The sequence below is a fragment of the Oreochromis aureus genome, linkage group 13 (assembly GCF_013358895.1).
Source record: "Oreochromis aureus strain Israel breed Guangdong linkage group 13, ZZ_aureus, whole genome shotgun sequence".
Classification (NCBI taxonomy): Eukaryota; Metazoa; Chordata; class Actinopteri; order Cichliformes; family Cichlidae; genus Oreochromis; species Oreochromis aureus.
In genome coordinates, this window is record NC_052954.1 from 23901343 (window position 1) to 23925425 (window position 24083).

A 24083-nucleotide genomic window follows, 5' to 3' on the forward strand; every position below is an offset into this window, starting at 1 on the left:
AAAGACATAAATTACTCAAAAGTTTTTTTGCGGAAAAAATGATACACATTTGGCGCTAGCTGGGCTCCATAGAGTCAGCGGTGATTCAGCAGTGTTACGTAGCTGCAAAAACAAAAGCCTTCCTCTGCTTAAATCTGAGGAATCACACACACCACCTCTCTTTCCTCTGTAAGCTTCCTGCACACACACACACACGCACTTGCACACTGTCGACATTATCCCAGAAGTTTCACAGCGCTTCTAATCTTTCAGCAGGAAGAGGAGGAGCTGTGGGAGGACAGGGATCTCGCCAAGACACACACACGAGCGCACGCACTGCAAATACTGTTAAAAACAAATATTCGCCGCAGTCGAAAACTGACCTGTAGAGTGGGACAAATATGACTATTTCTCAGCTTTTTTTAGCACTTGCTGACTCCGTCTTAAAAACGTGTGTGGATCTTCCTTCATTTAAAGCTTTTAGTTTCCTGATAATATAGGCGGGCGTTATCGGGAAACTGACAGGAACAAGCATTCGGCAGTAAACACCAGTAATCACTTGTTAAAGAGATGTGTATAATACTAAATAACACTACACTATTAAAATATAAACACAATTCCAGTAAATACAGACCGAAAATATAAACACCACTATAATCCTGCACATAAAAAATGCAAACTATAGAGCCAGATAAAGTGCACTGTGGTTTGTGGAAGCTTCCATTATGTTAAGAGAGCCATTTTTCCTGTCGTCCTTTAAATGGCTACAGGAATAAAAATGAATCTTAAGTGCTATGACTCTATTTTGAGCATCATGTTGCTGTGACCTGAAGGAAGGAGGTCGGATGATTGCATATGTTTGAGAGCACTTCAAGTAAAGAGGGTCCTTCACCTTCTTGGATCATTTCAGTTGAATAATTTGAAGGGTGGGATTCAGGCTGTTCAGTATATCACAGAAGAAGGAGTATTAGAAAAAAATCGGAGAAAAGGCAGAAAAATCTGTTTTATAACATATAACACATGTGTACATCGTAGATGGCCTATACTTGTCAGTATTGTGCAGTATGAAGGAGTTAAAAGAAACTAGTTTGACTGAAATTAAGGTCCAGTATTATTATTTTTATTTAAATCGGAAGTGTTGGTCTTGAGAATAAGAATCTCCTGTGCCCAGATGGCAGGATTATCCTTGCATATCCGTTGTAGGAGAGACCAGCTCTCCTAGAGAAAGGCTGCAAAGGCTTATGGATAATATGCAAATAGAAGGGCCCTGCCTGGGTTGCACGCTGATATTCCTTTTCTCCTATTTACATGCATTTCTGCTTGCGTGTCTTCTAGTTGAGGGATTGGAGAAATCAACATCTCTGGCCAGCTGCGACGTGGCGGTGGACAGCTCTGCCAATGCCCAGAATGCCCATGCATCACGGCAGCAGCGAGGCAAGCTGTCAACCCTGGGCAAACTTTTCAAACCCTGGAAGTGGAGGAAGAAGAAGACCAGCGACAAGTTCCAGGATCTTTCAAAAGGTAGGACGTCTTGTGTGTCCGTGTGTGGATGTGTATGTTAATGACACTGTATCAACAAGCTGATGAGTCGCTTCTGATTTGTTCTCCTCAATCAAGTGTCTGGTCAATATCACAGATTGCATTTTTGGATTTGTGTGGAACATTACGCGTGAAATGGAGCAGTGTTGCTCCCAGAAGAGCTTTAAAAGGAAAAGAGTGAATGGTTTGTTTGTAGTTCTTGCTGATTGATTCCTCAGGGGTTTGGCTGGGAAATAAAGAGAGACAGAGGTAAATACAAAAACCAGAGACTCTTTTCCTGAAAGCTGCTAGGTTTTATCTTTTGCTTTTCCTGTGTTTGTATGAAAGTTGTGTTCCTCTATGTCCCTTTAATGCTAGCGCTGAGGACAGTTTAGAAAACGGTAGGGGATATATAAGGTGCTAACTGGGAAGTAGAACTTATTTCCTTATAATTAGATTATTTATTGGTGTCAAAGTTTAATTTTTGGGGGGACATCTGAGATCAGGTCACAATCACATTTCCATGTCAGTAAAAGCAGATTGTGGTGATTTACACATAATTTTAACACCATATTTATTAGAAAACAGTATAAAATATTTTCGCACAGTTGTTTATATATAGGATTTCATTTACTTAACATTATGTGGTCTCCTTTGTCACATTTTTCTTTTCTTAATGTGCAAAATGTTTACATGGGGTGACAGGTCTGGATTGTAGGCAGGCCCGTTCGTCACCCCGTCTCTTATTTCAAGGTCATGCAGTTGCAAACTGTGCAAAATGTGGTTTGGCATTGTGTTGTTGATGTGTTCGAATAAATATATTGAACTTGAGCTTGTTGGTCTTTCAGTTCTAGAGAGAAAAATCTCCACTAGACAAACAAGGGAGGAACTCATCAAGAAAGGAGTTCTCATCCCAGACCAAGGTTTGTCCTATGTCTCAGTCAAATCCATGCTCAAGAACACATTGAATGTAACATCTCTTCTTGATTTTCATTCCCCAAATTATGACATTTACTTATTACAGAGCAAAGCAATTCACCTGTAAGACACATCTTAACATGTTTTTTATCGTTCTTTACACTTCGAAGCCTTTTCACTTTGTCAAAGGTTGTTTGTGTCATATGAGGAGATGGAGAAAATGACTAAAAAGCAGCTTTTATTTCTTCTCCCCTAGATGAACCAGTCATCAGTGAAAATCTGAATGGCCATGCCACATCCAGTTTGACGCCAGAGGAAGTCAAAGTCGACATTGAGTCTCAAGAAACACTGCGGGAGGAACAGGCCACTGGGCCGGTCAGAACTGAGGAGAAACCAGGTAACCTTTGGACCAGTCACAATATAACCTTTGTCATACTTTGGCCTGTAATCCAGGGCTGGTTGGAGTCTCTGTTAGATTCCTGTACTAGTTGAAGTTACAAGCCCAGGGTAACAGTCTTCTAACCTGCATATATTGAAGAATTAGATATAGAGACATTGTTGTTATTCTTTTGAAAATTACAGTAAGAAACGGTTGTTGCTACAAACCTGCTAAATGTTGAGAAAACTTTACTCTTCTACAGAGAACTCACATATTGTGGAATGTGGGGCTTTTTCGGCCCTTGAACCGTTCCATTTTTATATACTGGATCTAAATATTGTAGCTTTTTTTAGGTGCTTTGATGTCTTTTCCTCTGGGCTGTGGAATGCATTAGTATCTGCAGCAGCTTTCTGGTTGACATTGAACTCTCTGTGGGATCAATGAGCGGGTCTAATGTGTTCAGATAGATATTCCCATTATATCAGCCTGCAATAGGCATTCACAGCTTGAACTGAGCTGTAGCTTCTCCTAATGCCTCTCTCTCCCCGAGGAGACAGGCCACTGTTCTTGTGTCTGATGCTGCTTAAGTGTTGTGCTGTTTTCAACTCAACCCTGTTAGCATTGAACTTGTAGCCATTTGTTTGTTCATTTGTCAATAATCAGAAAGGCAAAGGCAACAAACTCTGTAAGTACAGCAACTGAACACACATACTATCACCGACCCTGGAGCCTGGGAAGGTTAATGGGTACATATTATCTATCAGTTCTCTGGAAAAGCTGTACAAGAGCCCTTCATCATCAGCTCTGTCATACACTTTCTGTATCATTCATTTTCTCCTCTGTCTCTGCTTGTCCACCTCTCTATTTGTGCATCAGTTTGCACAGATCAGCGACTTTTATCTTGCTTCCAGTCTTTATATTAACCTGTAAATGCTGCACTTTTCCTTCCTACTCCCTCTCATCTATTTAGAAAGGTCTGATACTAAACCTAACACCCGGGCAAATCAGGTGCGACCTCGAGAGACTCAAGCTAAAAAACAGCCAAGCGCCACCCCGCCCGCATCATCCAAACCTGCCAGTGGCACCGCAGCCACGGCAAAGCACAAGGATGGTGCCTCTGGGGCTAAAAAGACAACTAAAACCACTGTCAAGACTGGGTCATCCACACAGGCTAAAGCTAACCCCCCACGGAACACTAACACGACTGGTCGTGGGACTGGTAAGTTCAGATAGTTAGAACCAAAACCAGCTGGCCTGTCAGTGTTCATCCCTTCCCTCCTTCCCGCATGGAGAATGCCCTTCTATCACTGTTGGAAGGGAAATAGGAGTCACTATTAAGCAGTTTGTACCTTCTTAGCATGGCTTTATGTGCAAGTTTCTGTCAAGTGGTTGCAAAATAGTATTTCCTCTTTTCTCCCTCTTCACGATGTGCTTTCCTTATAAAAAGCATTTCACTTATGATATCTGGCTGTTTTCTAAGAAAGCAGAAGTAAAGATTTATCTGTGTACCTCTGGAAATGTCTGCAGTGTGTGTGTGTGTGTGTGTGTGTGTGTGAGAGGAGGTGAGCAAGAAAAGTGAGTGAGGTCAGTGTAGCATCGCCACGTTCAAAAAAAGAAAAGAGAGAGAGCAATCTGACAAGCTTGTGTGGTTTCACTAGCATGACGCCAGGGCATGATCATCCCCCTGCTTCCTGTGTATATGTGTGTGTGTGTCTGTGCTGCACTTGTCAAATATATAGCATGGTTAAATGAAACCTAGAACACTGCATGTGATGTTCATGCAGTCCTTTCTGAGGGTATTTGTGTCTTTTGTGGTGTGTTCAGGAAAGTGGCACAAACGTTGCTTCATTAATGTTTGAGTAACTTCGAAATCCTAAGTTCACCCCCTCTCCTAAGGGTGTTTTTACCAGCACACAAAGACACTTCACATAGACTTGAAAAGATACTTTAGTAGTCAGTATATCCTTAGGTATTCTGTATTTGTCACAGTTTTAATGGAGAAGATATGTTTAGATAGTTACTCTATTATGTTTAAGTTTAAGAGTAGGTAAATACTGGAATCCATATGTGCTGCATACACATGGATTATGTGTTAATCAAAAATGGTTACGTTTTCTGGCATTGCACAGCTTAAACAAAAAACGTGATACATTTGAAAAATAAAATTCAAGGCTGATCATACTTTAGGTGAAACTAAAGTAAAGCACCTTTGATTAAAATGGAGAGCAAAAGTGAGACATCGCGTTTTATATGCTTCAGTTTTATCCATGCAGCCAATCAAAATGTTTCACTTGAACAGAAGGATTAAGACTACTAGCAATAGTTCCCTGGGTTAAGTAGCCAACGGCCATTAAACAGAATATAAACATTGCTTATATTTTGGGATGATTCTCACATTATCATACACGTTATTAACTACATATATTACTGATGACATTTTTACTGTAAAACACATAAATATTTGTCTTTTACAACATAGAATTTGTAAGAGCATATTATTAGGAGGTTTTTGTGCATGTCTTCAGAAAATAGAGCATCTAGAAAAACAAAAAACGTCTGATTTTCTGTCCTTCTCCTCAGCCAAGTCCTCTCATCCAAAGAAGACGGGATGCACAACAAAAAGCACCACCGCCTCCACCTCCACACCTCGTTCTCGTGCATCGAAGGACACTGGTTCTGCAGCACAGAATGAAAGGACAGATGCAAAGACCAACCGGAAATCAGACACTCCGACTTCATCGTCTGTACCTCAAAAAGCCTCTGCAGAGACTCTGAACCCACCTGGAGACTTAAAATCTTCTCCCCTTTCCTCAGACACCAAACCTATTTCATCTAAAGTCTCAAGCAATGACACAGGGGGAGCTCAGGGGGACTCTGTCCAAGATCCTAAATCTTCACCTGACGCATCGCGTGCAGGTGAAGATACCCATAAAGGTGCGGTTCCTGGAACCACAAGCCAGTCTTCTCATGTCAACACTGCTACAGAAAACACATCATTCGGAGATGGAGAGGCGCGCGGCAGCTCACAGAGCAATAAACAGGAGAGGACAAAAGAGGAGGGAGGAGGAGGTGGAGCGAAGAAAGGAGAAACAGAGAATGCTGTTGAAAATAGCCGGAGGTACTGTAAAAATCTAGTTGGTACATGCAAGTCGCTGATTGCTTGAATTCCTTATGTTCATTTTGACTGTATCTCAGTTTGATAGCATGCATTACAGTAACCTTAAGGGAGTCACAAATTAATCTTTATATGATTTGCTGTTATATGAAATTAGATAATTGACAATAAATCTATTAAAATTTGTTTAGTCACACTGTTGTGTTATTTATTCCTGCAGGTCAGCAGAGGATGAAGCAGAAAAGCCGCAGCGACCCAGTGTAAAAACAGAGCAGGCAGAGGTGACCGTGATACCCGATAGGCCGAGAGACAGCCAAACTAGTGACTCTGATTCTGACGGACCAATCCTGTACCGGGATGAGGAGGAAGAGGAGGAGGAGGAAGACGAGGACTCAAACAGTATGTCACACAACTATGAAAAAAACAGCATGTTTGACAACAGTCATGTCAGCTGCAGAACTTTAAGAGAAGCTCACCTAAACAACTCAACTTTGACATTTCAGTTAGCAGGTGGGGTGTGATGTGTTTAAGAGGATGTAGCACAGTGGGTCCAGGGTTAGAACTGTTACCTCACAACTAAAGAGTCATGGGTTTGAAACCAGGCAGGGACCTACTATGGTTAAAATGTATTTATTTTGCAAATAAATAGGTTTTACTTATATTTTACCTAATGACACATGACCTTTGGTTTTAATATAAGACAGCATATCCCGATTCAGAGTTGTAGAACTGACCAGTAGGCCAGCAGCTCATGGCTACTGAATAGACACTTCCAGTAAAAGAATATGTCATGTCACCAGATGTGTATAAACCCTTGAATGGTTGCAGAAACACATCCATAGCTTTTACATCCTGCTCAGCTGAAGGGCTCATTGCTCCCAAGATGAAGTGAAAGGACCGTTTACAGTCAGACTGTGAAGCCACCCAACTTGCTGTGACGGTGCAATGTTTGCTTCGTGCAGTCATGCTGTTAAAAATGTCAAAGATGCCTCAGCCGTGTTAGCAACTTTTGCTTGCAAATTTACCCAGCACTGGTAAACAGCATTTAATCTGTTTATCATTACAATGGACTTTCTGTTGATGTTTCAAATTTTTAAACGTCTCATTTTCTTCATTGCTTGTTCATTATGATCCACAGCTGACCCCCCAGAAGACTGTTACTAGCCGTGCCTGTTCTCTCTCTGTTCTAGACTCTCTTGCCAGCAAGATCCGCCGACGAGACACCTTGAACATTAAACTGGGGAACCGGCCCAGCAAGAAAGAGCTGGAAGAGAAAAACATTCTGCCACGGAGTTCAGAGACGGAGAGGCACGAGCTACGCCAGCAGATAGGCAGCAAATTAGTCAGGTACACTCAAACACACGCATACAAAGCGGACTGTGAAAATGTGGCTAGGTGTTACTTTTTTCTCAAGTTTGGCATTGCTTTAGGATAACAACAGAGATTGTTGATTATTTTTTTGGTGTAGCTGTGGGTGGTATACTGTTACAAATGATGCACATTAAAAATGTGTCCTGAAGTTTGGCCTTTTCTAACAGATGAGCCAAATTGGCTGGTGTTAAAACAGCCTTCAGATTCTCAGCAACAAAAGGTGTAAACAAAAAACAAAATCTTAAGTGTTGATAATTTAGGATTTTTCTCTGCACAAGCCTGCAGAATTATTAAATCCATACCTGCTCGTAAAAAGAGTGTAAACGGTTTTCTCTTTTTAGACGCCTGAGCCAAAGACCAACCACAGAGGAGCTGGAGCAGAGAAACATTCTCAAGCGTAAGTGCACTCTTCAACAGACGTGTGATGTGATACACCTTTTTTTTATGATAGTCATAAGATTTTAAAGCCCGAATTATGTCATTTATCTACCTGCAACCATATCACGAGGCTCATCGTCAGGATGGTCACGTTATAGCCGGTATTGTGCTGTTCCAGCCGCACAGCCACAATCTGTTACTGCCACTTTCAGATCTTCAGATATGACCTTGCGTGTCTTATTAATCAGATGGACGAGACAGATATGTCTGTCTAAATTATGAATTACTGTCTTTTAGCAGCTTTGTGTCTCCCACGGTGGAGTGATGTGTTCAATCACACTGTGAGGGGATTTTCTTTGGTCATCATGTACCGCAGTGATAGAAGCTGGTCTGAGTCATTCGTTTTCGAACGCACACTAACGAGCATGCTTGTCATGCTACTGAACATGAATAAAATAACTCTGCTAGCGGTTATGGTCTCGCCTGTTTAGTTCAATTTTGTCATTCGTGTAGGCTTTTATGGTTTTAAGAATTGCCCATTACTTCAATCAGTATATTTGCTCTTGGTCTAACTGAATAAATGCGTGATACCTCTTTCCCTAATATAGAATGATTATACTGCTTTATTGTAGGTGAAAAGAATGCCTGTATTGCAAAGTTCCCAGTCAATAGAACAGACGTAGTCCATACGTGTAGTGGTTATATCCATATATATAACAGCGGTAAGGAAGTTACGAAATATTGTTTCTGGTGTTCATCCCTTTGTGGGCAGGAATTTATCTACAAATAGACACTTGTTTGAGGTTTCAGTAAAATTATATAATACTGTGTGTATAATGTAATGTAATGTAAAAGCGTCCTGTTAAAAAAACAAGAGCAACAGCTTTACAGGGTATCTGTGTAACTTTATCCTCTGATTTATTTATTAAATTAATTTTTTTGAAAGGTTGGTTTGCAGACTTTAAAATGTTTCGGTCTGCAACACACAGCCTCAGTCTCATCATAGCACATGAGAAATAATGCAAGGCGCTCATGTGTTCCTTTAAACACAGGAAGCGAAGTAACACTATGTATGTGTTGTGCTAGAGGGAAGGAAGGATTAGGTGTCATAAATCCTGCATGACTTCTATTTCAATCTGGATGAGACCACTAGATGTCACTGAGTTCTCCAGTGCCCCCTCCCCAAGCTGTTTATATACATATGGTGCAATTCAATAAATATTTCACAAGAATATTTGCCATTCAGATTTCATATGATTTCTCTTTTTTCGCCTTTTTGCTTTTGTTTACGTAACGGCAGCCACACTGCTGCATAGCCATGCACTTGGCTTAATATTGCAAATTATAGCTTGTGTATATAATTAGATGCGGAAACTTGTTGCAGACATAGTAGGTGTGAAATCAATCTGCTCGTTTTGTACATGCAGAAAAGAATGAAGCAGAGGAGCAAGAAGCTAAGCAAGAGATTAAAAGGAGGCTCACGAGAAAGGTACTGTAAATTTCATACACACACACACACACACACACACACGTACATGCATACATACATACATAAGAGAACAGAAAGTACACAGCAAGTCTATATTTAGCTACTAATATGTTTTGCCCCACCTTATGAGTCATGGTAGTAGAAAGAAACTGTTTTATCTAGAGAGATCAGGCCATCTAGTGGACACAGCTGGAACTGAGACATAAACCAAAATACTGGGAAGATCATTTTGAAGTTTAATATTTGATTCGACTGACTGTCTACTTTCTCCTCCTTTCTCTTCTGTGTGTAGCTGAGCGTGAGGCCAACGGTGGCAGAGCTTGTTGCTAGGAGGATTCTTCGTTTTAATGAATATGTGGAGGTAACGGACGCCAAGGATTATGACAGACGAGCTGACAAACCCTGGACACGGCTTACTCCTGCTGACAAGGTACTGCTCTTGTAGACTGCTTTGTAATACCTGATATAATTTTATTTATTAGGGCTTTATGAAACCTTTACAGTTTCTATTCAGGGTGAAAATTTTGTGAATTTGTGATGTTGATTACTTAGGTGATTAGAGACGTAACTACATGTGGCGAACAACCATCTGCTTTTATAACGGTCTCAACTTTCTTGGGAAGACTTTATAAAAGATTTCAGATCTTGGCTGTAGGAATTTGAACCCACTGGGCCGTAAGAGCATTATTAAAATCAGGCACTAAATGCTTCCTGGCTTGGAGTCGCTGTTCCAGTTCATCCCACAGGTGGTGGATTGGGGTCAGAGCTTGTGCAGGCCAAAATTCAAAAACCCATTTACGTATGGGTCATAGTTTGTTGCAGGTTTTTTTCTAGTTTCAACAGCTCGGCCTTCTGCGTACACAGTTGTTTCATATTATGGTCTTAAACGTCTCTGTGTGTTTATGCTTAATGATATACATGAAATTCACCTAGCTCACACTAAGTCAGACTGTAACTACATACATGTGCCATCTGCACTGTATGAATATTTAGTGTAGCTTAACAAAATATCCTCACAGACAATAAAGATCCTCAAAGTGTGCAGTTTTATGTCAAGGTTTCCCTCTGCTGTTGATGTTCAGAACTGCACAGCACATAAATACAGACCTTGAGACTTCCAGCCCAGATCCAATATATTCAATTTTAGGTTATCTTTACACATTCAGAGGGCAACATGGAAAACAATGCATGGACAAACCAAAGTAAACTGTCTGCTTGCACATTTGTACAGTGAAATCTCCATCACCAGTCACTGTTACCGCAGACAGCCTTGCAGACATATAAATGATTTCTGATCGCACAAGTCCAAACTCATTACTGCTGAATAAAAGAATGGACAGGCAAATAAAGCAAGCAAAGTCTAACTAAATCCTTAACAACCTTAAAAATAAACCTCCGACTTCACAGCATCACCTGCATAACCAGATCAAAAAATGGATGTACTTCATGTTGCTGACGACAGACACACAAACTTTTCATGTAAGGCTTGAGGGAAAAGTTGGGTATAAACATTACAAGAAAATCCCTTTAAAATCATTATTTTATAAGTTAAAATGAATGAGAATAATCATTTGTGCTGCTGTGTACTTTGCTCGTATTTTTTAACCCATATACTATTCATTATGACTACTTCCCCGAAGCAAAGACTGTAGCTGTGCAGATTTATGGAAATTATCTGTAAACATCTTAAAAGCTCCAAATGAGAGCCCTTAAGCATCTGAACATTTCACATTGAAACAGCTCAAAGGCATCACGAGCTTACTTGGAAAAGGTGATTGGGATGGGGGGCACAGTTGGCCTTGGTCTTCTAATGATGTTATTATCTGTGTGTGTGTTTGTATGTGTGTGTTCTGCCCCCCAGGCTGCTATCCGTAAGGAGCTGAATGAGTTTAAAAGCCGAGAGATGGAGGTTCATGAAGACAGCAAACAGTTCACCAGGTACTTAAGCGGTCAATGGCATTGACCATTTAAGCCGACTCTGAAGCTTTATTAGCGCTTTATCACAGTAAATGCTGCTGTTTATTAGTCACATTGATCAATATTTATATTGTTCTAGTCCCACATTAAAGTCACGATATACTCCCGGGTCGACTCCGGTTCATTTGCCTCAGGCACTAATTGACAATAAAGGTTAGGTTTCCTCTCTCATTTGTTATTAAATCTGTGTGACGTGGATTTTTATCACTGTGCCGAGCCCACCAAAAAGAACTAATAAACCTTTCAATAAACACACAACTGGCACAAAATGTTTCAATATTTGTTTACATCCTCTGTCTGAACTTCTGAAACTACTTAAAGAGAATAGATGTTACTGCAACTCATGCAGGACAGAGACATTGAGTCACCATCATTTCCTCATATCTTATTACACTTCGTTTTATGAATTTAGAGAAAATAATAAGAAAAAAAAAACAGCAGTGGTGGCATTATGTCTGGCAATGTTTTTGCCTCAAGACTGTATTAAATTGTTAAGGCCTGAGGGGCAGGTCATGCAATGGAGAAGAGTATAAAAGAGAAAGAAAAGTGCTTCCAGGGTGCAGTTTTCCCTGTCTGACTTTAAAAATGCCATTAAAAGTGAGCCATAGAAGTCAAGATAACATTTAGGAACAAGACAACTTTGATATAAAATGTACACAGGCTGGAAATGGAGGAAAAGCAGCTACTGCACAAACATAGTCCACATGGAAAAGTCTTCAGAAGGGACGCTTTACCTGCAAATTCAGTACAAAAGTCAATATAATGAGATGAGAATGAGAACACGTGCTTTAAGAAGACAAAGTTAAAACTGAAATCTTTCCAAAAGTATGTTTTGTAAAGAAATTTAAAAAAAAAAAAGATGAACAGAACGCTTCCCTATCTTTTGAGTCTGACAGTGGAAACATTTGAAGAAAGGTCCATTCTAGTGTTTGCTACGATTTTCATTTTCCTTTGAGAAGTCAATGAAATGCGTCATTTGTTCTAAGATGCCCAAAAATGTTTTTCCTTTGTGCAATGTTTTTGAAAAAAAAACCTGTAGACTTATGCTTTTCTGCAAGATTTAAATCCATTGTTAAAACACTTCAATTAACAGCACGATTAAAATGCACCAGCACCATTTTTGTTCTAAAGCCAGCAATCACAGCTCAAAGATAGAGGAAACTCGTGTTTGACTGTTTTTGCCTGATAACACACAGAAATGTAGCAGCGGTAGATGATAAAACAATGTTCATATTATAATTTGTCTCACTCACAGTGATGTGAATAAGTTTCTTTCTAGAGTCCGGTGAAAAACTATCTACATGATTACTGCTTCCTTAGGAATTTAGAGGGTAAGGAGCAGCCAGGCTGATAATCAAATGCACTTGATGAATTGATAATCAACAAAGCAGAAGTTTGCTGGTGTGGAGCATTCAGATGTGTGTTAATAACACAATCTTTCATACAAATTCACCTGAAGATTCACATGAAAAGACCCAAGAGCTACACCTCAGACTCCACCGGCCTCAGCATGTTAAATGTTGAAGTTTATGACAGTACTTTCAGATAAAAGCTTAAAAAGTATGGCTTATTTGGAATGGTTTCCAAGAGGAGGCTGCTAAAAGACCATGGCTTAGGTTTAGGTTTATAAAGTTGCATCTAAACAAACCAAAGGACACACTGTCTTTTGCAAGGGAACACAGTGGCATCGATGTTTGAATATAATCTACAGCTCATGTTTGTAAAAGGAATCTGAACCAGCTGTCAATCTCAGCGATGGAGGAGTGATAATTTGGTCTTGTTTTGCAGCCACAGTATCTGGGCACCTTACAGTCATTGAGTTAGCATTATAGAGTCAAATGTGAAACCATCTGTCTGGCGGTGTAATTGGGTCAATGCAGCATATCACAATGATGTGACAGATTGATAAAGTCTTACAGAAAAACAAGTGTGCAAGTTATTGCTTCTAGGTAAGCTTCAAGATAAGTTCAATGACTTTTAAAGATGATTCAAGAAGGTGATGTGCTTGTTGAATGGTTAGTTTTTCTACAGGACTGCACATAATCCTTTTTTTCACATGACTAATTTTTGCTTTATTAAGCAGCTCAAAGCAGCCCTGACAGCTTAATGCTTTTCATTTGAAATTCAAATGAAAATTGGCAGTCCTAGTGTTCACTGAGCTTTGGTTTAAATCAACAGCATTTGTTTTAGTGTTTGAGAATTTTTCAAGATCTGAAAAATGATTTCAGATGCAAGATTATTCCCAAGTACTGTGCAGGTACATTGTCATTCAGAGTGTCTGTCAGATTCTTGGTAAAAATTAAAATAGTAGAAATTGTAATTAAATGACAAGGACAGTACATTCATGTATTTCTATTATACTGTCTGTGTGTTTCTTCTGTTGTAAATAAACCTTTGTGTCTGTGTTTTCAGATTTCATCGGCCGTAAGTGTCCTCACTGCCCCGTCGACGTCAGCGCCACAAGCTCTCTGGTCCACATCTCCCAGCAGGCTCAGCTCAGTCCACTTCACTCTGGAACTCAGTCGACCTTTTTCACAGCAGACGTTTTGACTTGTCGCAGCAGGAAAAGCGCAGGTGTACTTTACAACACTTAAACGTGACTGTGTTTCATTCGGGTTAACCAGTTCCAAAACCTTGGATGTGCGCTCATACTTTAGAAGAGCGATTGATAGGAAGGTGACACTCTTAATGAAAGTTGCTTCACCTGCATTTTTCCTACTGAAGCACATCAGAATATCTTATGTAAAAAAGCTCTGTTGCCCCCGATGAAACTTTAAGTCTATAATAACATCTGTGTGTGTGCTTCATGGCACCCATAAAACATTTGCACATATCCAATGTCAGGATAGTGGCGTGTATTGTGCTCAGATTAGATTTATTTATTGTAGAGTATCAGAACCAGCTGGTACACAAAATATTTTGTGTATTTTCTTTTAGTATGTTTTCGGTCAGCCCTGTAGTAGAGAATGTGAGTGTACTGTAGAGTTTGTGTCCTTGCCAGGGTATGCCTTGTCAGAAACTGACAAATGGCCAAATATGGGCAACTTCCTAGGACAGGAAGTGGGGATGATTGGATAGTTTCATGCTGATGTCAGTGCCTATGTCACAGATCACAGGAGAGGAGAGGCAGTTTCCTCTGCTCAGATGTTCCCCTCAGAGATAAATCAGAAATACTGCAGTTCATTTTTTTAAAAACAAGCTTTAAGTTCTGCCACTAGAGGGCACTGTATCCTAAGAGTTACAGAAGAGGATGGCGCACGTAGCTGAAGAATAACCGCAAGTGTTATATTTAAAACTGCTAAAGTTGAGGGAGCCACCTGAGGCTTTAATATTGAAGTGCACAACCCATTCTGGCCACTTCTAATCCCTCAGCATACTTTCCTGATGATACATGATGATAACATGATGATCATCATGTGTTCTCTGCTGGGTTATGAACCTCTAATCACAAAGTGCTGGACTAGATGTTTAGAGGATGTACTTATTGTTTTCTTACTAGTTCCATTACAGGCCTTTGGCTGGGGAGCTTTACTTGGCTCTTTATTTGGTGCCAAAGATAAAGCAGGAACCTGATCGTATGTAGGTGTTCTAAATTGGAACGCTTACAGGTTTCATTCTGTTGGGTGGACTACGTAGAGAACAGGCACTGAGAGGTTCAGCACTAGTAATGAACTGCCCTCTTCTTTCAGAGAATGAAAGAGTGCTTTAATTTTCATTTCCTTGAACATGCTTTTGCAATTTAGTCAAGTGACTTTATTTTAGAACACATTTAAAAAGAAGAAATGTTGACATGAGTGCTTTGTGACTTTTGTGATTATATCTTTACATCTAGCCTTAACATGCATCTTGAATCCAGCAAAATTACCTAGTGTCATTACATGTTTTTTTTTAACCATGAATCAGATTTATTTGATGGATTTGTTCCACTTTTTGGAAAGTTAATCTCCAGCCATGTTAATTATTTCAATAAGAAATTATCATTTTAGATCATTTTACAGTTTTGGTCAATCATTGGGAAAATGTTTCAACTTTTATGTGGTTGAATAGATGCCATATTTAACGGAGTCAAGAGGATTTCCTTTGTTTAAATGTGGAGCTATGAAGCATCTAGTGTGTGGATTTCTGGCTCGGTTGGTTTGGTAACTATTGGATTTTGGGGGATTTGTGGATTTGCTGCCTTTAAGTGCACTGCCAGATACTTGAGATGCATGTTTCGGAAAAATGTAGAGGATCCATTAAAAGTGTTTTCTTTCTCCGAGAATGCCAGAATGTTTGTCTGAGCTTTAGTAATATTTTTGTCCCATGCCTACTCGACAAGAGTGGAGATGTTGGCTGTCGAGTGATTGACAGATAGAGCTTGCTGACCTCCAAAAGTCCGTGTTCTCATAATAGAGCCCCAACCTCCACAAACACTCGTCATTCTTCCAAATAGTAACTGAAAAGGGCAGATTGATTGTTTCCGCTTCTGAATGTGCGGGGGTTGTAAAGTGAAAAGATGTATAGCAATGAAAAAGAAGCAACAGTATTCTTGTTGATGTCTAAGTTGTTGTTCATATATATATATATATATATATATATATATATATATGTATGTATGTATGTATGTATGTATGTATGTATGTATGTATGTATGTGTGTGTGTGTGTGTGTGTGTGTGTGTGTGTGTGTGTGTGTGTGTGTGTGTATTGTACAGAATGTATATCAAGCATGTGCATACATTGATATGAATTTTACTAACAATATAATATGATACAACTTTGATGTGACTGTTTTAAAATCAAATTGCGTTGTTTTTTTGTAATATTTTTTTGATACCATCTCCAGACACTGATAAAGAAGTGATTACAGCTGACCTGAAAGTAGTGCTTTTTAAGCAATTTATCAAGCACAGTCTTTAATAATAACCTACCTATTTCATATGTAGACAAAGATAATGATCTCTGGGAATATCCGGTTTTGGATTTATTTCTACAAATATCCATAGTTTTAATCTGCACAAAATAGAAATCCTTTACATAGTAATAATAATAATACTTGGTTTTAGATATTTATATATAAAGAGAGAGAGTGTACTCTATATGTAGAGTTTACATATGCTAATTAGTTTGGAAATGAAAACTAGCAGCTGAAGAAAGGAAGTCAATATGAGTTTGATCCCTTACAGTCTGCTTGGGTGCAGCTCCAGCACAGGTGAACACGGTAGACACCGTCAGCCAAAGCTGCTGTAAAATACCCAGGAATTTTGAGCTTTTATTACAGATTAAAAGTCATACATCCAATTGAGTTAGAGGCAAATAGATGTTTTGGGTTTTTTTTGGTTCCTAAACATATTTTACCTCTCACATGAGAGACGTCTTTGGAGGTGGTCCTGAGAGTCTTTACTGCTTTCCATTTATCTCAGAAGCTGGATGTCAGAGCTGGGATTTGCATCACTCCCAAGTTGAGCGTGTTCCAGTAGTAAAGTCGGAAAAAACGGGATTGGTGATCAACGCATTCATTCTGAGTTGGAAATCCGACTTTAGCAGAAATTCCATTTTCCAACTTTAACTTGAACATACTATCTAACCTACCCTGTCATCGCAGGTGTTGGTAGGGTAACATGAGCCAAGATGTGAATCAAGATGTGGTTCGTTGGGGTCACAAGTGTGTCAAGGTGTGAGTGGCCCAGCTGAACTTAATAAATTGCATAATGGGAGGGTGGGTCAACAACTCTCACGACTATCTCCAAGGTGATGACCTCGCTAGGGGCACACTGCTGCCCATCCCACCATGGTTGAGTAGCCTAACCCACGTTATTAACGATTTACAGCTTATATACAGTCAAATAAAATTACAATTAAACTGGTTATTCAGCGTTATCACTCATTATGTACCAGTTAGGAAAAGTTTTAATTGTTATCAAAATAAATTAAAAACTTGGAGTTTCTTAACATTTACTCAAAGCTACATTATAGCGTGTTGTATATAATTTTAGCGATTTATACACTCATCAATCACATTACAACCTCCTGTCTAATCATGTGTAGGTCCTTCTGCTGCCAAAACAGGTCTGACTCATCAGGGTATTGACACAGGACCTTTTGGGATGTCTTGTGTTGTCTGGCATCAGAACATTGGCAGCAAATCCTTTAGATCCTGTCGGTTGCAGGTTGGAGGTGCCTCGTTACAACACACCCCACAAAGGTCCAGTCGGGGTCTTGAGCTCTTTGTTGTGTTCCTGTAATTGGTTTTTGTTGAGTTGCAGGGTGCATTGTTCAGCTGGGAGAGGCTCCTGGCAATGGTGGGTTGTGAAGGCCAGAGTCCAATATTTCCCAGCAGTACACTGAATTATAACAAGATGATCAGTATTATTCGCTTCACCTGTTAGCAGTTTTTAATGTTGTGGCTGATAGGTGTACATATCAGTGCTAAATATGGAGGTTAAAATGAAGCATTACCAAATGAGAATATTTAGAAACCTTCTCCAGGCAAAAGCTTAGTGTTATCGCTTTTAGAACGGCTTTTTAATATTGAAACCGCTTACACCGAAACACTTGCGTGGAATATCAACAGCATTTATATCGTGCATAAATCCATATTTCTCTCCGAAATTAGGAATGTGGGTGTTAAGCTATAACCACTTAATTCATCACGATTCAGAACGAATCGTCTAAAAACGTTGATGGGTGCCATGTGTTTCATCTCATCTGTACGGCAGCTGTAAAATAAACAGTCCCGTTACCCAAAGAAGCTGAAAGCCTACCCCACATTTCCCAGTGTTAATAGTGATAGTGGAAAACGTAATAATATTTAGACTGCATTTCAGAAGGTATTTCTCTATTTCTCTTGACAGCCATAGTGGCACTTGTTTTTCCTGAGCTGCTACTGTTCATTTGTAATGCTGTCTGCTTCCCCCAGTTCATAAAAATGTTTACATTGAGAATGTCTCCTGCTGGTGGTGCTTGAAGCTTCCTTTATTGCTTCCCGAATGTAAATCTATACTTCAGACTGGAGCCACAATCAGACTGCAGTCAAAACCCCCCTTTTTTTTCTTGAACATGTAATCTTTTCTTGACCATGTGAAAATGAATTGTAATTTTCTGCAGTTTAGCAAATATCATGCTATAAATCCTATATACAGTAATGCATAAACTGTCAGAGTAATGGATTTACTTTGTGCTCAGAGCAGCAAAGGCTGAGGAGAGGATATTTCACATGAGCTCCAACCACCTTTACTCTATGTTTGACATTAACAATTCATCTTTGAAGTTGTACTACAATGTTATATATCTCAAAACAGCTACTGTTGTGTCCAAACTGTGTATAGTGATTTTGTATATAAAGAGTTAAACAAAAAGTTTTTTTTGTCATTGTCTTTTTTTGTCGTGAATCATTTTATCGCTGAAGTAAGATCAGAACTGTTTTTTGTCCGAGAACAGGGACACCAAATATTTTAGTTGGTACATCTATTATTTATATGGCACTGCCTTAATTCTTTGTGGCATAGATTTAACAAGGTGCTGGAAACATCCCTCAAATGTAGCCTCAATTTTCTGTTCTGGTCTGACATGAAGGGTCCTCAGTGCGGTCTGCTGCTGCTGTTGCCCTTCTGCTTTAAGACTGGCTTCTCCCTTCAAAGATGCTCTTCTGCACATCTTAGTTGAAACCAGTGGTTATTTCAGTAACTACTTGAAGCAGTCTGGCCGTTCTCCTCTGACCTCTGGCATCAGTAAGTAATTTCAACCCAGAGAACTGACGCTCACTGGATATTTTCTCATTTTTCGACCATTCACTACATCGTAGAAATACTTGTGTGGGAATATCCCAGTAGATCAACAGCTTCTGCAGTACTCATATCAGGTTGGAGCTGTCATTTTGACCATGTGTACCTGCCTAAATGCACTGAGCTGCTGCCATGTGGCTAGCTGTTTAAATATTTTTAGTAACAAGCAGATGAACAGCAGTTGTACCTAATAAAAATGGCAGGTGATTTTTTATGACTTAGCAGTAGATGACAGAGAATGAGGGGAAAAAAAGCTAATCTGAGAGAAATATGAAATTTCTTTGCCGGAAAGAAAATAAATGTCACAGGTTTGGAATTTAAGCATGTATGTGTTCATACATGCAAAAGTTTCAGAGTTTTTAATGAAGGTATAATTCATCCACTGGATATGAGTCTAAAAGAGAGACAGCAAAGTGGTGCCAGCTGAAAGAATTACACCCTGTTGGTCAGTAACCGCCTCCTGCTCTCTGACCATGAGCTTTCTCGCCAGTGATGTCTGGACCCAGTCAGCCTGCCTGCAGGGAAGGCTTTTAGATGTTGTATATTATAGGGAAATGTATGAATAAAGAAGAGTTATGCAAACTGTGCATACAAAGTGGAACAGAGGAGCTCGGAGATGCATCAGCAATGGACGTTCTAAAGCAATGCATTTGCACATACCTCACAAATATATTAGGATAATGTGTAATTTCATTGAAGCCCCTTTATTTTGCGTTGCTGTCCTCTTGCCAGCTGTAGTCCCTGCAGGTGCTTTTTGGCAGCATATTTTCAGAGCCCTTGAAGGCTGCGTCTCCTAATGAACTATTCAGAGACGCAAAACGCAAAGAGCACAACACTCAGTGGGGTTTTATTTTTGAATATGTTACATAATTTGTGGCAGATTTCCTAAAGTAATTGAAACCCTGACTGCCCCCCGCCCCACCACCACCCCCCACGTTTCCATTAAGGCTACAAAGAGCAGCTCTGAGAGAAATTTACCGTCTATGATGCACCTAAAAGTGTGGCAATTAGTGCCAATTAAGCTTTTTTTGGATATAAAAAAAAAAATATAGAAAGCTCAGCTCACCTCATTTCATCATCTTTTATATGGCTTTGTTTGGATAAACTGTCAAAGATGACAGCATAATTACACTGACTTAAACTACTGGGTTACAAAAAGGTCCCATCCATCTCAACAACAGTATGTGCTTTCAAGAGTTTAAATAGGAAGTGGGTGTAATGAAGTTGGATGTGAAGAAGAGGACAAGAAAATGAGAACTGGTGATGGAAGGAGACTGGGGTCAAAGAGACCTGGATGACAGAAGTGATAATCATTTTTATAGAGCACAGGAGGGCAGCAGGAAAACTGTAGCACCTGGTGCCTGTGTTTGAAAGATACCTCCTGGTACACAGTGATCATAAACCTCCTCCTCTCATTTTATCTTAGACACACACACACACACACACACACACACACACACACACACACACACACACACACACACACACACACACACACACACACACACACACTTGTCTTACTCACGAGAACTGATGCTTGTCTCTAAAATCCCTGCTTTTATCTTAGACTTCTTTATTCACCATAGCTGCATTTTTTCAACCTGAACTTTAAACCTAAACCATAAATCTAAACTGAGCCCTGCTTTCTGAGAGTAAAAAGTTTCCACTTTTTACTAGCTGTAAAACACACACACGTACACACACACAACAAACAGCCCACTTTAATGAAGTTTCCCAGCCGGACAGGAAGGCACTTTTATCCCTGGCATACCGCCTGGAGGTCCTGACTGTAATGCAGTCTGCTCAATTGGAAGTTGGTGGATTAGTCATCGGTCTAACACTTGCTGACGTTACAAAACATATGATTTTTTTTGTTTTTGCTCTGTTATACTGTACATATTACAGTCATTCTATTTCTCAAAGTATTTCCGTTCCTTTCAAAAATGAGGGAAAGGTTATAAAAGAAACATCACCACAGACTTGAAAGTAATATGAGCAATCCTTTTTGAAAGGGTAATTGATTGGTAAGAGGTGTGGGTGACAGCTGAATTGTAATTTGCTTCAAATTGCATTTAACTAAAGGATGCTTTAAGGAGAACTTTCACGGCACAAAAGTGCCTCCAGAACTGTGCAGAAAAGAGAATTTTAATTATTTTCTTCATACAGAAATCCCTTTTTTCTTCGTAGTGCCATTTTTCTGGGTGAATTCTGTTCTGCATTTATTTTCTGAATATGATTTTGCACCACATTCGTGCCTTCTTCACACAAAAGATTCATGTGTTTTTCCACTGCTTGAGTCATTAGTTGCTGTGTTTCCACTCCACTGGTAAGCCTATCTGAGAGGGTAAAGACGAAGAAAGAAAAAAATGGAGTGTAGTAGAGGAGAAAGGGAGGATGTGATGTGGCTGGCAGGAGGGGGTTCGAGCAGTAAAGAAGAATGGGTGAAGAGTTTAGTGAAGGAGAACAGGAGAGCACAACGGTTAGGTGGTGGGTGGCCATGTGGACAAAGATAATTGAATTTGTGGAGAATTTATATTTGACGAGGGTGATTGTGCTTCCTGGACCTTTGCACCGGTGTGTAATCAGAGGAGAGAGCAGATATGGACGGGTAGCCAAACGAAGAGCTCACATCAGCATGAACACAGAAAGGCCAAGTGGCTTATTAACAAATGCTATTCAATGTGTCAAGCTCCATTTGTAAATGCAAACACACGGTGCTGCCAGTTTCCAGTTTCCACTCTGATTGTGATTTGCAAAGAGTCATAGGGAGTAGAATTAATTGCCTCAACTAGACCCTGCAGGATCTTGAAAGGTTACCTAGCTGAGGCGAAAAGGAGCGGCCGCACGAGATTCGATTAATTGATTGGCTGTTTAGCTGCGAAATGTTCAAGTGGGACTGCATTTATTGATCAGTGGCATGGAACCTCAGCATAAAGAAGAGAGTTATTGCAGCGCAACTCCCTCAAATGAAGCAATTATTTGAAAATCTACACCAATCAGTACCCCATTGTAGTAAAATCAACATAACAATGGGTTTAGACACCGGTGGTGGTGACGCTGTATGATGGAAGTCTGCATGCATATGATGTGGAACAGGACTTCTGATGAGGAGGCTCTGAGGAAAACTGGGGGTGAATGAGGTGGAGGAGGACTGCATCCATTGACACTGAAGTGACAGCTGACAGCTTGACAGAAAGAAGCCGTTTTAAGATTTGACAGCAGTGCAGTGACTTGCTCGTTGACAAAATCGAATGTGACGAGTTAGGTGTGGGAAGAGAGAAAAGGACAATAAATAGCTTTCTTTGTGTATTTCCACCAGTTACTTGATAAACAGAAATAGTTTTGCATATCCAGCATGATTAGCTTAAATAAAATAAACCAGTCGAGTTGAAATTTTATTTGAGAAATAATTTCAAAGGATTTGAATTTCAAAACTCCACCCTTGAATCATTTAACTGAAGCCTGAATAAAGTGAATACAAAGCAGCACAGGGGTTCTGGTTCTTCCTTAAGGACTGTTTCCAACTGATATGACTGCCCCATCTGCCCTATATACATGCAGATTAGTCTGGAGAAAAATCAGTGCTTCTAGTCTGGTAAGACATATACTAGCATGAAATAAAAGAACCCTAAACTATTTAAGCGGAATGGCTTTAGCTATCAAAGCCAGTTACGTGTTTGGGTCATTACACTAAAAGCATTAGTGTCTCAGTTTTTGGTGTGTTCTGCCAGTTTCTTTTTCTCTTTCACTTTTGGATTTTGGGGATCAACAGAGTAATTTTCTGACTGGTATAAAATATACTGCTCAAAAAAAGAAAGAAAGAAAAAATATCTGGACTGGGTAACGTGTTAGGAACAAAAGGGATGCCACTTTTCAGCCTACAAAGGGTTGACAATATCAGGTCATACTCCTAATGAGACAACAGACGGCATCCTGGGGGATCTCTTCCGAGTTCTGGACCAGGGCATGACTGAGCTTCTATGGGTGTAACCTGGTGGCGGGACTGAAACAAAATGTATTATTGGATGCAGGTCAGACGAGCAATGGGGCCAATCAATGGTATCAATTCTTTCATGCTCGAGGAACCGCCTGCATACTTTCGCGACGTGAGGCAGGCCGTTGTCATGCACCAGGAGGAACCCACATCCCACTGCACTAGCACAGGGTCTGACAATGGGTCCAAGGATTTCAGAATACCTAACTAAAGTCATAGTGCTGTTACCTAGACTGAGGTTAGTGCGACCCTCCATAGATATTTCTCCACAGACCATTACTGACACACCACCAGACAATCATGCTGAGCGATTTTAAAGACAACATAATGTTCTCCACAGCTTCTGCAGACCCTTTCACCTCTGTCACATGTGCTCAGGGCAAACAGGTATTCTGTGGAAAATACCAATCTGGCAGTGAACAAAGGCCCTACTAGAGGAGGTCAGGCTCTCAGGCCACCCTCAGGAAGTCTGCTTGTGATTATTTGGTGAGACACATTCACAATAGCCTGCTGGAGGTCACCTTGTAGGGCTCGGGAAGTGCTTGTCTTGTTTCTCCCTGCACAAAGCAGCAAATAATTCTGCTGATGGGTTAAGGACCTTCTACCACTCTTTTCAGCTCTTCCCAAAGTAACTACCTGTGTCCTGGAATCTCCCATGTGCTATTGAGACTGTGTTGGGGGACACAGCAAACCTTCTGGAAATGGCATGTATTGATGTGCCATCCTGGAGGAGTTGGACTACCATTAGAGACACTGGCCCTAGTGCACCTGTTGTTAATTTAATGAACACCAAAGCAGCTGAAACTGATTAACAACACTCTCTGCTACTCAACTGACCAGATCAATATCCGAGAGGTTTGATTGAATTGATGCTACACTCTGATTAAAAAGTGTTCCTTTTATTTTTTTCGAGCAGTGTATGAAATATTTCTGACTTTGGTCAGCTGAGGCATTTTTGTGTGGAGTCTGCACGTCCTGTCCGTGCCTGTGGCCGTGCTCTCTGGGCACTCCAGCTTCCTCACAAAGTCCAAAAACAAGCATGTTAGCTTAACTGGTGAGTCCAAATTGGCCATAGGTCTGAATTTGAGAATTAATGTTCATCTGTCTCTATGCTTTAGCTCTGTGATGGGCTCAGCGTCTAGGGTGTACCCTGCCTCTCTCACTCCCTGTAACGCTAGTTGGATAAGAAGTGCTGGATGGAAG

The 24083-nt window shown here is 40.1% G+C and overlaps 1 protein-coding gene across 3 annotated transcripts in view; it reads left to right on the plus strand.

Annotated features, from left to right (window-relative positions):
* Window positions 1-18460, plus strand: part of phactr2 (phosphatase and actin regulator 2) — a 47925-nt gene extending 29465 nt beyond the window's left edge. For 2 of the 3 annotated variants that reach the window (XM_039621678.1, XM_039621679.1), the window contains exons 2-13: window positions 1315-1500; window positions 2346-2420; window positions 2672-2812; window positions 3765-4013; window positions 5375-5912; window positions 6130-6308; window positions 7100-7256; window positions 7622-7677; window positions 9086-9147; window positions 9440-9577; window positions 11009-11085; window positions 13537-18460. In XM_039621678.1, the coding sequence (XP_039477612.1) occupies window positions 1315-1500; window positions 2346-2420; window positions 2672-2812; window positions 3765-4013; window positions 5375-5912; window positions 6130-6308; window positions 7100-7256; window positions 7622-7677; window positions 9086-9147; window positions 9440-9577; window positions 11009-11085; window positions 13537-13552 (1874 nt within the window). In that variant the 3' untranslated portion in view covers window positions 13553-18460. The remainder of the gene's footprint in view (window positions 1-1314; window positions 1501-2345; window positions 2421-2671; window positions 2813-3764; window positions 4014-5374; window positions 5913-6129; window positions 6309-7099; window positions 7257-7621; window positions 7678-9085; window positions 9148-9439; window positions 9578-11008; window positions 11086-13536) is intronic. The other variant, XM_039621680.1, reaches the window with a different exon arrangement.
* Window positions 18461-24083: the final 5623 nt, after the last annotated feature.